The sequence below is a fragment of the Mesoplodon bidens genome (genome assembly GCF_964165515.1).
Source record: "Mesoplodon bidens genome assembly, chromosome: 2".
NCBI lineage: Eukaryota > Metazoa > Chordata > Mammalia > Artiodactyla > Ziphiidae > Mesoplodon > Mesoplodon bidens.
The window spans coordinates 152,374,327-152,391,174 of NC_138177.1; the positions used below are offsets into that span (position 1 = coordinate 152,374,327).

General features: G+C 36.5%; 1 protein-coding gene across 2 annotated transcripts in view; it reads left to right on the forward strand.

The window, feature by feature from the left end:
• FOXJ3 (forkhead box J3) overlaps positions 1-16,848 on the forward strand; it is a 134,535-nt gene that overhangs the window by 62,475 nt on the left and 55,212 nt on the right. For both annotated transcript variants that reach the window (XM_081225816.1, XM_081225817.1), the window contains exon 5: positions 16,688-16,771. In XM_081225816.1, coding sequence (XP_081081942.1) covers positions 16,688-16,771 — 84 coding nt within the window. The remainder of the gene's footprint in view (positions 1-16,687; positions 16,772-16,848) is intronic.

Genomic DNA, 16,848 nt, shown 5'->3' on the forward strand with positions numbered 1-16,848 from the left:
TTCAGTGTAACAGTCTCTGCCTTCTAATTGGAGTGCTTAGTCTGTATTTAATATGATTATTGGTTTGGTTGTTCTTTTTTTTTCTTTTGTTTCTGTGTTGCTTCATTTTTTTCAACCTTTGTGGTTAATCAAATATAGTATTCTATTTTATTTTCTCTAATGACTTCTTAGCTATATGCTCCTTTTCTTAATTTTTCAGTAGTCATTCTAGAGCTTAACAGTATGTATTATTAACTTATCAAAGTCTATTTTGACGTAATATTATACCACTTTTCACTTTACACCTCACACTTCATACCACTTACTACTTACCTCTTCCCATCCCTTTCACAAGCGTAATAACCCTACAACAGTTTACCTCCCCATCCTTTTCTTTGTGCTGTTGTCATATCTTGTACTTCTCCTTGCATCATAAATCCCACCTTAGGATTTGCTTTATTTGCTTTAAAAGGTTAGTTGTGTTTTAAGGAAGTTATTTTGACTAAAATATTTTCCTAATTTTTTATCTTTTCTGATGTTCTTTTCTATAAATCCAAATTTCCATCTGATACCTTTTCTCTTTAGCCTAACAACATCGTTTGGCATTTCTTGTAGTGCAGGACTGTAGGCAACACATTGTGTAGGCTTTTGTTTACTTGCAAAGGTCTTTATTTCATCCTCATATTTTTTGGGGGGTGTGGAATATTGAGTTTTTTGGGTTTTCCCCATCTTTCAGACCTTTGAAGATGTTCCATCATCCTTGGCCTCCATTATTTCTGGAGAAAACTCAGCTGTCATTTATAATATACTTTTATTTTCTTGTATGTAATATGCCCTTCCCCAACCCTACCTCCTCTGGTAGCGTTCAAGGTTTTTTTCTTTATCTTTAGATTTAAGCAGTCTATGATATGCCTCAGTGTGGTTTTCTTTTTTTTTTTTTTTTTTCTTTTTGTGGTATGCGGGCCTCTCACTGTTGTGGCCTCTCCCGTTGCGGAGCACAGGCTCCGGACGCGCAGGCCCAGCGGCCACGGCTCACGGGCCCAGCCGCTCCGCGGCATGTGGGATCTTCCCAGACCGGGGCACGAACCCGTATCCCCTGCATCGGCAGGCGGACTCTCAACCACTGCGCCACCAGGGAGGCCCCAGTGTGGTTTTCTTTATTCTCCTTGGAATTTGCTAATCTAGGGATCAATAAGAAGGGGTTTTCATCCAAATTTGAGATATTTTTGGTCATTATTTCTTTAAAAAAAATATGGCCCCATTTTCTCTCCTTTGCTTTTAGTGTCCAATTAAAATATGATAGACTATTTGACATTGTTTCATAGGTCATTCTGGCTTTATTAATTTTCCTTTGTTCTTTTCCTTTTTGTTCCTTATATTGGGTAATTTTTACTGATCTAGCTTCAAGATCTCTGGCTCTCTGACTCTCTTCTGTCACATCTGGTGAATTATTGGACTTTTTGTTTCTAGAATTTCCATTTGATCGTTTTTTGTGTATGTTAAGAGAAAGTTGGTGAAATGAGTTTAACCATTTGCTTTGATGCTGGAACATTAGGGCTTCTGTGTTGTCTCCAGCCAGTTTGTGGACATGAGACATGCTTAGGAGCTTCTGCTTCACTGTGGATTTTTATAATAAGAAGGTATGTAGTACTGTCCTGATCTATATAGTGTTTAGAACCTAATCCATCCTTTCATCTGATTCCTTACATCATCACTGATGCTTTGAGATTCTGGGTTTTTATATGAAAACAAAGTAATTAGAAGAAATGAGATTTAAAAAAAAATTATTTTAATGATAAATAACATGGATTATTGTGTTACCTCCAATTGTCTCCTTCCTCTAATCTCTGCTTACCTTTGCTCCATCTATTACGTTGCTGCCTTAAGCTGTGGTACACTAATAAACACACAGACCTACCTCTAATGCCACATTTTCAACCCTAGCCCTCAGCTTCATCTCCCTGAACTTTATATTGATGCTATACTGCACCATTGTTTTTGGATTTATGATGCAGTTAAATATCTTCATGTTGTTGCCCATACTCTTCATTGTATCTAGGTAGTCTTTCTATTTTACTCATTGTTTAATGCCCAGCTCAAGTGTCAGCATTACTCTGAAAGGAGGTAACCTTCCTTTTTCTCTTTGTTTCACCTTTTTCCTTCCTCCTTCCCTTCCTCCATTCCTGCTTTCCTTCCTCCCTCCTTCCCTATTTTCACCTCTTTCTTCTTTTTATTACCAGAGTTCTTTGAATATACCACTGTTACAGCTCCTAAATGGTGTAGCTATCTGTATTTTGATCTGTTCCACCCAGTTGTGAGTTTTTCGTTGACAAGGATTGGGTCTTTTTCATTTTCATAGGCCCATAGCACCTAGCATAATATTCGATACATAGCAGATGTTTAATACATGTTTATCACAAGAATAAACATCTTTTCCTAGTTAACTAAGAAGCAGCTGTTCTGTTCTTCTTAAGGAAACTTTTCTAATATTCTCTTGCTGTTTTAAATTAAAGGCTGGTCTTTAGATATTCTAGAAATTGTCACTTTGCTTCTTTTCACTCAGACCTTTTCTTTTGATCAGCAAGCCAGGGGTCAGAATAATTTATTTCACTTCTTTTTTTTTTTTTTTTTTTGCGGTACACGGGCCTCTCACTGTTGTGGCCTCTCCCGTTGCGGAGCTCCGGACGCACAGGCTCAGCGGTCCTGGCTCACGGGCCCAGCAGCTCCGCGGCATGTGGGATCTTCCCAGACCGGGGCACGAACCCGTGTTCCCTGCATCAGCAGGCAGACTCTAAACCACTCTGCCACCATGGAAGCCCTGTTTCACTTCTTAATATTAACTCATATACTTTGAATTTGAGAGACTTTGGAGTTCCTATTCTTTGGGTAGGTGAACTGCTTGACTTACTCTGACATTAATGACTATTTAGAACTTTTATCAAGACTAATGTGGTCCAAAGGAAAGCCAGGAAACAGCTTGAAATCAAGAAACTTGAATTCTTTATGGACATTACCACCTACTTTGCTTTGTGACAAGTGACTTTTGACTCTGTTGGCTATACCACTATATTAGATTAGAGCTCCTTGATTCCAGTTTTTTTTCTTAATTAAAAAATATTTTTTAGGGCTTCCCTGGTGGCGCAGTGGTTGAGAGTCCGCCTGCCGATGCAGGGGACACGGGTTCGTGCCCCTATCCCGGAAGATCCCACATGCCGCGCAGCGGCTGGGCCCGCGAGCCATGGCCGCAGAGCCTGTGTGTCCGGAGCCTGTGCTCCGCAACGGGAGAGGCCACAGCAGTGAGAGGCCCGCGTACAGCAAAAAAAAAAAAAAAAAAAAAAAAAAAAAAAATTTTATTGAGATATAATTCACATACCATAAAATTTACCCTTTAAAAGGGTGTGATTCAGTGGTTTTCAGTATATTTGCAAAGTTGTGCAACCACCACTACTGTCTAATTCCAGGACATTTTCATTTTTAATTAATTAATTAGTTAATTTCTTTATTGGCTGTGTTGGGTCTTCGTTGCTGCGCACGGGCTTTCCCTAGTTGAAGTGAGGGGAGGCTGCTCTTTGTTGTGTTGTGCAGGCTTCTCATTGCGGTGGCTTCTCTTGCTGTGGAGCATGGGCTCTAGGTGTGCGGGCTTCAGTAGTTGCAGCACACGGGCTCAGTAATTGCGGCATGTGGGCCCTTAGAGTGCGCGGGCTTCAGTAGTTGTGACGCGTGGGCTCAGTAATTGTGGCTCGTGGGCTCTAGAGTGAGTGCTCAATAGTTGTGGTGCATGGGCTTAGTTGCTCTGCGGTATGTGGGATCTTCCCAGACCAGGGCTCAAACCCGTGTCCCCTGCATTGGCAGGCAGATTCTTAACCACTGCACCACCAGGGAAGTCCGACATTTTAATTTTATCAGTCCAAAAAGAAACCAACTTCTCAACTCTTCCCTCATCCTCCAAACTTCTGGCAACCAGTAATTTACTTTCCATCTCTATGGATTTGCTTATTTTGGACATTTTATATAAACGGAATCATACAATATGTGACCTATTGTGTCTGGCTTCTTTCATTTAGTGTAAGGCTTTCTGGGTCATCTATGTTGTAGCATATAGCGGCATTTTATTCCTTTTTTATGACTGAATGATATTTCATTGTATGGGTATATCACAGTTGTTTATCTGTTCATCAGTTGATGGACATTTGGGTTGTTTTCACTTTTGGCTGCTACGAAAAATGCTGTGATCATTTGTGTATAAGGTTTTGTAGGGGCGTAATGTTTTCATTTCTCTTGGACATGTTTTTATTTCTCTAGGAGTGGAATTGTTGGGTCATATGTTTAATCTTTTGTACTGCCCCGACTGTTTTCTAAAGAGGCTGCACCAGTTTACTCTAACAATTACAAGGCTTCCAGTTTTTTCATATCCTTGCCAACACCTTTTATTGTGTGCCTTTTCTGTTATAGCCATCCTAGGATGTGAAGTGGTATCTCGTTGTATAATGGGCTTGATTTGCATTGCCCTGATGGCAGATGATGATGATCATCTTTTTATGTGCATATTAGCATGCTCTTTGATAGAAATTGTAGGAGATGAGAAAGAATACTAGAAGATTAATACAAAATAATATGTGATCAAATAATTGAGGAGGGAATATTTCATATATATTTTATTTAACCCTTAGTATATCATCAGGGTCTGTTGGACCCAATTTCGTTTTTGAGTATGTATTTTGAGTGGTTCTAATTTGTTAAGATTTTTACTCTATGACTTTTATTCTTTAAAAGAAGTCTTCCAAAGCACAATTAGAAAATTTATCATCATCTTAAGAATTATTTCATCATTACCCATCAGTTTTTCTCCATCATGCCCAACCACTAAAATAACAAGAATATAGCAGAATGATTGAATGACCTAGAAGGACAATGAAGTAACGAAATTATCACTGTTATCCTTTAGTTTTCTTACTGTGTTGCCCAAAGTATAGCATTCTTTAAGAAGGTATAATAAAAGTCTGTAGATGCCATTTAAGTCTAGTCTTTTTTTGTTTTTTTCCCTTTTAGTTTTCATTGAACATAGTTGAGAGTTTAGGTTTTTTTTTTTCTGCTCATAATGACAAAGAGATGAAAATTGACAGGAAAATTGTTTATTATTATCAGTAGAATCAGAAGATAAATACAGGCAGCAACACTCTAATTATGATGGTGAAATTGAGTGGATGATATTATAGATTAGTTTTCCCAAACCCAAGAAATACTGAGTTAGTGATATATTTCTAAGGACAAAAAGATACATGCTATTCTCATCCATTTAGTCATTCAGGAAGAAGGTCTTCATCATGCAGTACTTCATGACTAGAATCAGAATCATCCCATTTTTTCCTAGGAAGTCATGTTACAGTATTTTTCACCTTTTATGATGTTTGTGCACCAAAATTCACTTGATATGGTTCATAAGTGGACAGATCCTGAAGTCTGATGTGTAAACAAAAGTGCTTACAAGGAAATAAATGATATAGAAATGAAAACTAATGTTTGTGTATCCAATTAATATTGGATTCATCATTCTATTTGGGATTTATAAACCAAATATGAAAATGTTTTTTGCAGTTATGGAGCAGAGATGGCCATCCTTCAACAAAATTCTGAGCCATCAAAAATTACAAATGTATTGCATTTTGAAAAGTAGAAGAAGAACAAGAAGTAATAATATGCTAGAATCTATTAAATATATATATTTATAATCTAGAATCAGCATTGCCTTTTGATAGCAAAATATAAGATAAAAAACCCCACAAGTAATAAAGTAGAACATTTTAGAGATTGGAAATCTGGAATCAGTATTTACAAGATAGATGTTTTAGTTTCATAGACGACAGTTTAAGCACTTACATTCAAAAGATACTGACCATTTGATATACATACCTTCAAAACCAGAAAAATTGACTATTTTAAATGTATATTATATATATAAAATATAGAAAATTTGGGTTTGTTATGTTTAAGTTCCTACTAAAATATCTCATACAAGGTTTTTTTCACAATCCTTTTATTATTTATTCTGTAAATTATTTGAAAAATGTCTTAACTATAAACAAGAAGTGTCTATTGGACACAGGTGGTAAATAAATACTGATGAGTAGTTTTCCTGATGTACGCTTAGGCTGATTGTCATGATGACTCTATGAAAGAGATAATGAGGAAAGTGGATCGAAGCTTCTGTAACTTGTCCGAGGTTATCGAACCAGATCTGGGATTTGAATCCAGGTCTATGGGTTAATAGATGTTCTCTTCAGGATATCACATGACCTTTTAAATATTGTATAGGCATATATCATTTTATTGTGCTTTGCAGATATTGCATTTTTAGTAAATTGAAGGTTTGTGGCAACCCTGTGTTAAGTCTGTTGGGCACCATTTTTCCAACAGCATTTGCTCACTTCACGTCTCTTTGTCACATTTCGATAATTCTTGCAATATTTCAAGCTTTTTCATTATTGTTATAATTGTGATGGTGATTTGTGATCAGTGATCTTTGATGTTACTCTTGTTTTGGGGTACCATGAACCATGCCCACATAAGACTGCAAATTTAATTGATAAATGTTGTTTGTATTCTGACTGTTACACTTACCAGACTTTCCTGCATTTCTCTCTCCCTCTCCTTGGGCCTCCCTATTCCCTGAGACACACCAATATTGAAATTAGGCCAGCTGATAACCCTACAGTGGCCCCCAAGTATTCAAGTGAAAGGAAGAGTTGCACATCTCTCACTTTACATCAAAAGCTGAAAATGATTAAGCTTAGTGAAGAAGGCATGTCGAAAGCTGAGACAGACCAAAAGCTAGGCCTCTTGTGCTGAACATTTAGCCAAGTTGTGAATGCAAAGGAAAAGTTCTTGAAGGAAGTTAAAAGTCCTATGCCACTGAACATACAAATGATAAGAAAGCGAAATTACTGATATGGAGAAAGTTTTAGTGGTATGGATAGAAGATCAAACCAGCTACAACATTCCCCTAAGCCAAAGCGTAATCCAGAGCAAGGCCCTAACTCTCTACAGTTATATGAAGGCTGAATGTGGTGAGGAAGCTGCAGAAGAAAAGTTTGAAGCTAGCAGAGATTGGTTCGTGAGGTTTAAGGAACAAAGCTGTCTCTATAACATCAAAGTGCAAGGTGAAGCAGCAAGTGCTGATGCAGAAGCTGCAGCAAGTTATCTAGAAGTTCTGGCTAAGATAATTCATTATGATGGTGACACTGAACAATAGATTTTCAGTGTAGACAAAACAGCCTTCTATTGGAAGAAGATGCCATCTAGGACTTCCATAGCTAAAGAGGAGAAGTCACTGCCTGGCTGCAAAGCTTCAAAGGACAGGCTGACTCTCTTGTTAGGAGCTAATGTAACTGGTGGGTTTAAGTTGAAGCCAGTGCTCATTTACCATTCTGACCACCAAGGTACATCTGCTAATAACATGGTTTACTGAATATGTTAAGCCCACTGTTGAGACTTACTGCTCAGAAAAAAAGATTCCTTTCAAACTATTACTGCTCATTGAAATTGTACCTGGTCACCCAAGAGCTCTGGTGGAGATGTACAATGAGGTTAATGTTGTTTTAATGCTTGCTAATAACACAACATCCATTGTGCACCCTATGGATCAACAAACAATTTTGACTTTTAAACCTTACTATTTAAGAAATATATTTCATAAAGATATAGATGCCATAGTGATTCCTCTGATGGATCTGGGCAAAGGAAATTGAAAGTGTTCTGGAAAGGATTCAGCATTCCATATGCTTTTAGGAACACTTATGAATTCACTGGAAGAGGTCAAACATCAACATTAACAGGAGTTTGGAAGAAGTTGATTCCAACCCTCATGGATGGCTTTGAGGGGTTCTAGACTTCAGTGGAGGAGGTAACTGCAGATGTGGAGTGGGAACAGCAAGAGAACTAGAATTAAAAGTGGAGCCTGAAGATGGGACTGAACTGCTGCAAACTCTTGACAAAACTTTAATGGTTGAGGAGTAGCTTCTTAGGGATGAGCAAAGAAAATGGTTTCTTGAGATGGAATCTACTCCTGGTGAAGGTGAAGTTTGTTGAAACAACAGCAAAGGATTTAGAATATTGCATAAACTTAGTTGAGAAAACAGCAACAGGGTTTGAGAGGATTGATTCCACTATTGAAAGAAGTTCTGTGGGTAAAATCCTATCAAACAGCATTGCATGCTACAGAGAAATTGTTCATGAAAGGAAGAATCAGTTGATGTGGCAAACTTCATTATTGTCTTATTTTATTAAATTGCCACAGCTGCCAGCAACTACTACCCTGATTAGTCAGCAGCCATCAACATTGGGGCAAGACCCTCCACTAGCAAAAAGATTATGACTAGTTGATGGCTCAGATGATGGTTAGTATTTTTTAGCAATGAAGTATTTTTAAATTAAGGTACGTACATTGTTTTTTTAGACATAATGATATTGCACACTTAATAGACTACAGTATAGTGTAAACATAACTTTTATATGAACTGGGAAACTAAAAAATTCATGACTTGCTTTATTGAGATATTCATTTTATTGCAGTGGTCTGCAACCTAACCTGCGGTGTCTCTGAGGTATGCCTGTAGTACTTTTGTTGGAATTCAGCATTGTATATTACTTAGAGAAACCTTTATGGGGAGCTTGCCTTGAAGTGAAGGAAGTGAAAGAGATTGATGTCAGTATGGCTTAGATAAGAGTTGGAGTTAGCTCCTGAATCAGGTGGAACAGGTGGCCCAGATAGTGGATTTAGCAGACACAAATTTCAAAACAGCCATTATAAATATGTTGAAAGAATTAAAATAAAACATATTCTAATAATGAATGAATGAAGAGAGAGGGAATTTGAATACAGAGGTGGAAACTATAAAAAGAACCAAATGAAAATTGTAGAGCTGAAAGATGCAATAACTAAATGAATAGTTCACTGAATGGCCTTAACAGAATATGCATACAGCAGAAGAAAAGATCAATTGATCAGGAACATCTAAGAATTATAAATGGATGTGCCCAAAAGTAGAACTTCAAAAAAACCAAACAAATACTACCAGAACTAAAAAGAGAAATCAACAAATCTACAATCTTTTACTTGTATAGTTGATGTGGTATATTATATAAGTTTCAGGTACTCCATTTATAGTTGTTATAAAATATTGGCTATGTTCCCTGTGCTGTATAATATACCCTTGTAGCTTATTTATTTTAATACATAGTAGTTCCAACCTCTTAAACCCCTACCCCTGTCTTGCTCATCCCCACTTTCCTCTCCCCACTGGTAACCATTAGTTTGTTTTCTATATCTGTGAGTTTGTTTCTTTTTTTTATATTTACTAGTTTGTTTTATTTTTTTGGATTCCACATATAAGTGATAAAATACAGTATATGTCTTTCTCTGTTTTATTTCACTAAGCATAATAAGCCTCCAAGTCTATCCATGTTGTTGCAAATGGCAAACTTTCATTCTTTTTTTTATGGCAGAGTAGTGTTCCATTGTGTATGTATGCCACCTCTTCTTTATCCATTTCTATGTTGATGGACACTTAGGTTGCTTCCATATCTTGGCCATTGTAAATAATGCTGCTGTGAACATTGGGGTGCATGTATCTTTTGAATTAATGTTTTCATTTTTTTTTTAATATATATATATACCCAGGAGTGGAATTGCTGGATCACATGGTAGTTCTATTTTTAGCTTTTTGGGGGAACCTCCATACTGTTTTCCACAGTGACTGTACCAATTTACAATCCCACCAACAGTGTACAGGAGTTTCCTTTTTTCCACATTCTCTCCAACATTTGTTATTTGTGGTTTTTCTGATGATAGCCATTCTGACAGTTGTGAAGTGATATCTCGTTGTGGTTTTGATTTGCATTTCCCTGATGATTAATGAAGTTGAGCATCTTTTCATGTGCCTATTGGCAATCTGTATGTCTTTGGAAAAATATTCAGGTCTTCTGCCCATTTTTTTAATTGGGTTTTTTTTTTTTTGCGGTACACGGGCCTCTCACTGTCGTGGCTTCTCCCATTGCGGAGCACAGGCTCTGGACGCACAGGCTCAGTGGCCATGGCTCATGGGCCCAGCCACTCCGCGGCATGTGGGGTCTTCCCAGACCGGGGCATGAACCCGTGTCCCTGCATTGGCAGGCAGACTCTCAACCACTGCGCCACCAGGGAAGCCAGGGTTTTTTTTTTTTTCTTTGATGTTGAGTTGTATGAGCTGTTAAGTTGATATTAATCCCTTCTAAATGATGCAATTTTACAGATGCATGTTTTCTGACTAGCAGAATTAAATTAGGAATAAAATACAAAAAGATGCTTAGAAAATCCCAGAAGTTTAGAAATTAATATAGTTTTAAAGTACATCTGGGTCAAAGAAGAAATCATAAGGGATATTAGAAAATATTTTGAGCTGAGTGATGAGAGCAGAAAATATCAAAATTTAAATACTTTTATTTGAAAAATAAGAAGGGTCCAAAATCAATTACTTAAGCATGTATCTTAAGAAGTTAGAAAAATAAGAACAAGGTGAGTCCAAAATAAGTAGAAAAAAGGAAATAATAAAGGGAAATCAATAAAACAGAAAATGAACAAACAAAAAGCAATGAAACAAGAAGCTAAAATATTTAAGGAAAAAGCAATGAAACAAGAGGCTAAAATATTTTAAAAAAAAGCAATGCCAGTCTTACAGAAACTCTTACCAGCACCACCCCGTCCCCCCCAGAAAAATGGATGAAGGAACAGTTTTCATTGCATGAGGTCACCATCACTATGATGGCAAAGAAATAATAAGAAAAGTACAGAACAATATCTTTGTGAACATAGACCCAGTAATCTTTGAACATAGACCCAATAATCTTTAACACAATATTAGCAAATTAAATTTATTGATATATGAAAAGGAGACTACATCATGACCAGGAGGGATTTGTCCCAGCAGTGCAATGCAGGTTAAAATTTAAAAACCTATTGATTTAATTCACCATGTGAGTAGAAGAAAACTGAAAAATCATGTTATCTCAAGTGTAGAAAAGTTTGACAAAATTTGACACTCATTCAGCACACTAGGAATTAAAAGGAATTTCCTTTATTTGATTAAAGGCATCTATAAAAAACCAACAGTTTATATCATATTTAATGGTGAGACACTGAATGCTTTTCCTCTGAGACTGAGAACAAACAAGAATGCTTGCATTCACTGTTATTCAACATTCTGTTAGAGGTCCAAGCCAATGGAATAAGGCAAGAAAAAAATAAAAGACATCCAGGTTGAAAAAGAATAAGTAAAATTTTCTTTGTTTGCAAACAACTTTATTGCATATGTAGAAAATCCTAAGGAGTCTATGGAATAGCCACTAGAACTAATAAGTGAGTTTAGCAAAGTCACAAGATACAAGGTCAGTATAATTTTTTTATGCTACCAATTAATGGTTGGAAAATAAAGCAATTTCATTTACAATAGCATCCAAAATAATGAAATACTTTAGGGATATGTTTTAACAAAATATATGCAGACATGTTTACTGAAAACTGTAAAACATTACCAAGAGAAATAAAACAAGACCTAAGTAAATGGAGAGATATAGCATGTTTGTGGAAAAGAGGACATACTGTTGGATGTCAGTCTTCCCCAAATTGATTTATAGAGTTAATGAAATCCCAATAAAAGTCTTAGCAGACTTCTTTTTCTTTCTTTCTTTCTTTTTTTAGAAATTGACAAGCTGTTTCTCATAGTCATGTGGAAATCCGAAGGACCTAGACCAAGCAAAACAATTTTGAAAAAAACCAAGGTTGTAGGACTTAACAGTGCTTGATTTCAAGACTTTCTATATAGCTACAATAATCAAGACAAAATGGTATTAGCACAAGCGTAGACATGTAGATCAGTGGAACAGACTAGAGTTCAGAAGTAGACTCACATGTATATTCAGCTGATTTTTGATAGAGATGCCAGTGTAATTCAATGGGGAAAGGACATAGTCTTTTCAAGAAATAGTGTATACCTTGGTGGAAGAAAAATTTATATTGATCCTTACCCCACACTTACACAGAAACTTAACTATGTGTCTATCTCTGACAAAGGACTTGCTATTTGAAAAGTATTTAAAAAATCCTTGTAACACAAAAAACAAAAAATCTTATAACCCAAATAAAACATGCAGCAAAATTTGTGAATAACTGCTTCACAAAGGATAATACATGGATGCCAATAAGCACTTGCAAAGATGCCTATCAACATTATTACGGAAATGCACACAAAAATCACTGAGGTACAACTATACATCCACTAGGATGGTTGTAATTGAAAAGACTTAAAATACCAAGTATTGGCAAAGACATGGAGCAGCTCGATTCATACATTGCTAATAGTAGTAGAAAATAGTGTGACGGTTTGAGTTTATTTATATGAAATTTTATAAAATGCAGAACTATAATAATAGGAAGCAGATGAGTAGTTGTATGGGATGGACATGTGGGGGCAAAGGAAGAGGGGTTGCTTGTTGAGTCACACAAAGGAGCTTTTTAGGGTGATGGAAATGTTCTTTATCTTGATTTTGGTGTTAGTTGCGTGCATGTATACATTTGTCAAAATGCCTTTAACTGTATGCTTAAAATGGGTGCACTTTATTTTTTTAAAAATATACTTCAGTAAAGTTGACATGAAGAAATAAAACCAGAAAACAGAAAACTCTTGTTTCTTACTTGCTCCACGTAAGCCTAGAGGAGTAGGCCCTACTCTGGGAAGGAATGTGTTTGTTGATTGGCTGTATTTAAGCCGTGCAGTTTCTGCAAGAAATATTGTTTAATACAGAAGAGAAAAGGTAGCTGCTTTTTAAAAGTAGCTGAAAGGGATTTTTTTGTGTGTGTGGTAAAATATATATAACATAAAATTAACCATTGTAATCATTTTTTTTTCTGATTAACTTTTTTTCCCCACATCTTTATTGGAGTATAATTGCTTTATTTACAATGTTGTGTTAGTTTCTGCTGTACAACAAAGTGTATCAGCTGTATGTATACATATATCCCCATATCCCCTCCATCTTGAGCCTCCCTCCCACCCTCCCTATCCCATCCTCTAGGTCATCACAAAGCATTGAGTTGACCTCCCTGTTGTAGTCATTGTTGTTAAGTGTATAGTTCAGTGGCATTAAGTCCATTAATACTGTTGTGCAACCATCACCACCATCCATCTCCAGAAGTTGTTAATCTTCCCAAACTGAAACTCTGTACCCATTAAACAAGTTCCCCATCTTCCCTCCCCCCAGCTCCTGGCAACCACCATTCTACTTTCTGTCTTTATAATTTTGACTGTCTAAGGTACCTCATGAAACTAGAATTACAAAGTATTTTCCTTTTTGTGACTGACTTGTTTAACTCAGCATGTCTTCAGGGTTTACTCATGTTATAGCATACATGTGTCAGAATTTCCTTCCTTTTAAAGAGTGAATAATATTCCATTGTATGTGTGTACCATATTATATATATACGTTCATCCATCGATTGACACTTGGGTTGCTTTCACGTTTCAGCTATTGTGAATAACTTGCTATGAACATGAGGGTACAAATATCTATTCAAGTCCCTGCTTTTGATTCTTGGGTATATACCTTGAAGTGAAATTGATAGATCATATGGTAATTTTATGTTTAAGTTTTTGAGCAACTGCCATACCATTTTCCACAGTAGCTGTACCACTTTATATTCCCACTAGCTATGCACAAAGGTTCCAGTTTCTCCACATCCCTGCCAGCACTTGTTATTTTCTGGTTTTTTGCTGATAGATATCCTAATGGGTATCAAATGTTATCTTGCAGTTTTGATTTGTGAAGGGAAGTTTTAAGTCATTTAATCCAAACCGGTAAGTTCACAGGTGAAACTCAGATAATAGGTTAGCAAGAGCCACTAGGTGGAAGATTTTACAACTTCTTTTGTGAATCATTTCAATTGTTTTTGCATTTGAGCATTCAGGGGTTTTTTTGTTTTTTGTTTTTTGTTAAGTATAGTTGATTTACAATGTTCTGTTAGTTTCTTGTGTACAGCAAAGTGATTCAGTTATACATATATGTTCTTTTCCATTATGGTTTATTACAGGATATTGAATATAGTTCCCTAGTGTTATATGATAGGACCTGTTGTTTATCTATTTTATATATAATAGTTTGCATATGCTAGTCCCAAACTCCCAGTCCAATTCTCCCCTGCCCCACTTCCCCCTTGGCAACCACAAATCTGTTCTTTATATGAGTCTGTTTCTGTTTTGTAGTTAAGTTCATTTGTGTCATATTTTAGATTCCACATAACAGTGATATCATATGGTATTTGTCTTTCTCTTTCTGACTTAACTTCACTTAGTTTGATAATCTCTAGGTCTATCCATGTAGCTGCAAATGGCATTATTTCATTCTTTTTTATGGCTGAGTAATATTCCATTGTATATATATATATATAACACAACTTCTTTATCCATTCATCTGTCAGTGGACCTTTAGGTTGTTTCCCTGTCTTGGCTATTGTGAATAGTGCTGCTATTAACATAGGGGTGCATGTATCTTTTTTTTTTTTTTTTTTTTTTGCGGTATGGGGGCCTCTCACTGTTGTGGCCTCTCCCGTTGCGGAGCACAGGCTCCGGATGCGCAGGCTCAGCGGCCATGGCTCACGGGCCCAGCCGCTCCGCGGCATATGGGATCCTCCCAGACCGGGGCACGAACCCGTATCCCCTGCATCGGCAGGCGGACTCTCAACCACTGCGCCACCAGGGAGGCCCTGCATGTATCTTTTTGAAATACAGTTTTGTTCAGATATATGGGCATTCAGGGTTTTGTAAGTACATAATGGTTGGGTTAGGCTTATGAACGATTTTTTTCTCTTCTGTTGATCTATTTGTGATAAGCTACAGCCAATTATATTTTGTGTGGAAGGACAGATACATATTTGTTTTTGTAGTTTTATTAAAATGTTTAATAACATCAATGTAATGTTTGGACAGTGAGTGGTTTCCCAGATTAATACAAATATACACAACCATGCAAAACAAACTAAACACTGAAATTTATCATTTCCATAAACAGTGGTTTTTAAACTGTTGTCCAGTGAGTTTGGGTATTTTTCTTCCTGCTTCAGTTTCAACTTCATCAACAACTGAGTGTAGCACATGTTCCTGCTTTGTTTATTTTGCAACTTGCTAGCCTGAACTATACTCATAATTTGTTGTGTCTTGGCAAGTTTACATCAGGTCCAGTAGGCTCATTAGCTGAAATGCAGAAAAGACAACATGGAAGAATGCCCCAGTATGGCTGTGTATGAAGTGAGTGCTGAGTTCATATACTGCCTAGATTAGGACCTGGGGAGGCCTGGCATTATACCCTGTACTCTGACATTCTTGGCACAATTTGTTCAACATCTCCCCCACCCCCCACCCCCGCCATTTTAACACATGTTTATTGAGTACTTGCTCTGTGTCTGATATTCTACCATGCACTGTGGATATAGGAATGAGTTTCTACACGTAAGGAACTTGTAGCCTAGAAGGGATACAGACCTGCAAATAAAATTGTAATGTTAAGTGCAGACAATCATATCTAAATGTATAAATAGTATAGAGATCTTGCAGAGGGAGAGAGAGATGAATTCTTGAGTATTGTAGGAGGATCAGAGAAGGATTCCTTTAGATAACATCTGAGCTGAGTTTTGGAGGTAGAGTATGAGTTTGTCAGTGGTAAGGTGGATATTATAGGCAAGGAGATAAGTATGTAGGACAGGCACAGATGCATGAAAGAATATGGTATATTTAAGGAGATATAAGGAGATAATTCATGTTGGGCACAAAGTGTGAAAATTGTTAGATGAAAGCTGTATTTCCCCTTGTTGTCAAATATTGCCTGCAAAAGCAGCCTAGGAAGATTAATGAAATGATAGAGGCAAAGAACTTGATTCTGGTCCTGACTCTCAAATCCTTGGCTGAACAGACCACTTTTATTTTTCTGAGCTTTGGTCTCATTTGTATATGTGCAAACTATATGATCTATGCTTTTCAAGTTATTTTTCAAGGGAGTCACAATTTCTGAGTGCCTGGAACACAGTAGGTCCTCAGTATGTATTTTCGAAAGAGTGGTCTGAGAACTTGTATCAAAACGTAAGAGAAGATAAATAGTTAAAATTAACTGTGATAGAATAAGCAATAAAAGATTTATGTACAGACCATTGCACTTATTGTTTTAAAACATGGTCAAGAAAGTTGTTTTTATAAATTGTTTCACTTACCTGTTTAGTTTTGTGAGGTCCCAGGGTGCAGAAACTATATATAAAATAAAATTCTGTTAGACTTGAATGTCATATGCTGTTGTAATTATCATATATGTTCAATTAAGAATTAGTATATATATATGTTTTAAATGTGTTCGGTTGATCATTTCCCTTCTTAATTTGGCTGTGGCAGATTTCTTGGACTTGGCTTCTTCAGATTGTGATTTTTTTTCTCTTTAATAACATAGTTATAAATGGACTTTTTTTTCTTGTATAAACTTTACTTTTCTCCATTCAAAACTAGTATTTCTTCTCATGCTACTTTTCCATTGTTGTAACTGAAGAATGTTTGCTTTTGAAGCAGAGGATTGTGAAAGTCCATTTTAATGTTACAGAGTTCCTGTAAAATACTGTTAATATAATTTATTTCTTTACCTTTAGGGGTCCTATTGGGCAATAGACACCAATCCGAAGGAAGATGCGCTGCCTACTCGGCCAAAGAAGAGAGCACGATCTGTAGAACGGGTAAAAGCTCTTTATCACAAATTTAGTGTGATGGGGTTATTATGTCAGAAATATAGATCTTAAAAGTTCATTTCCAG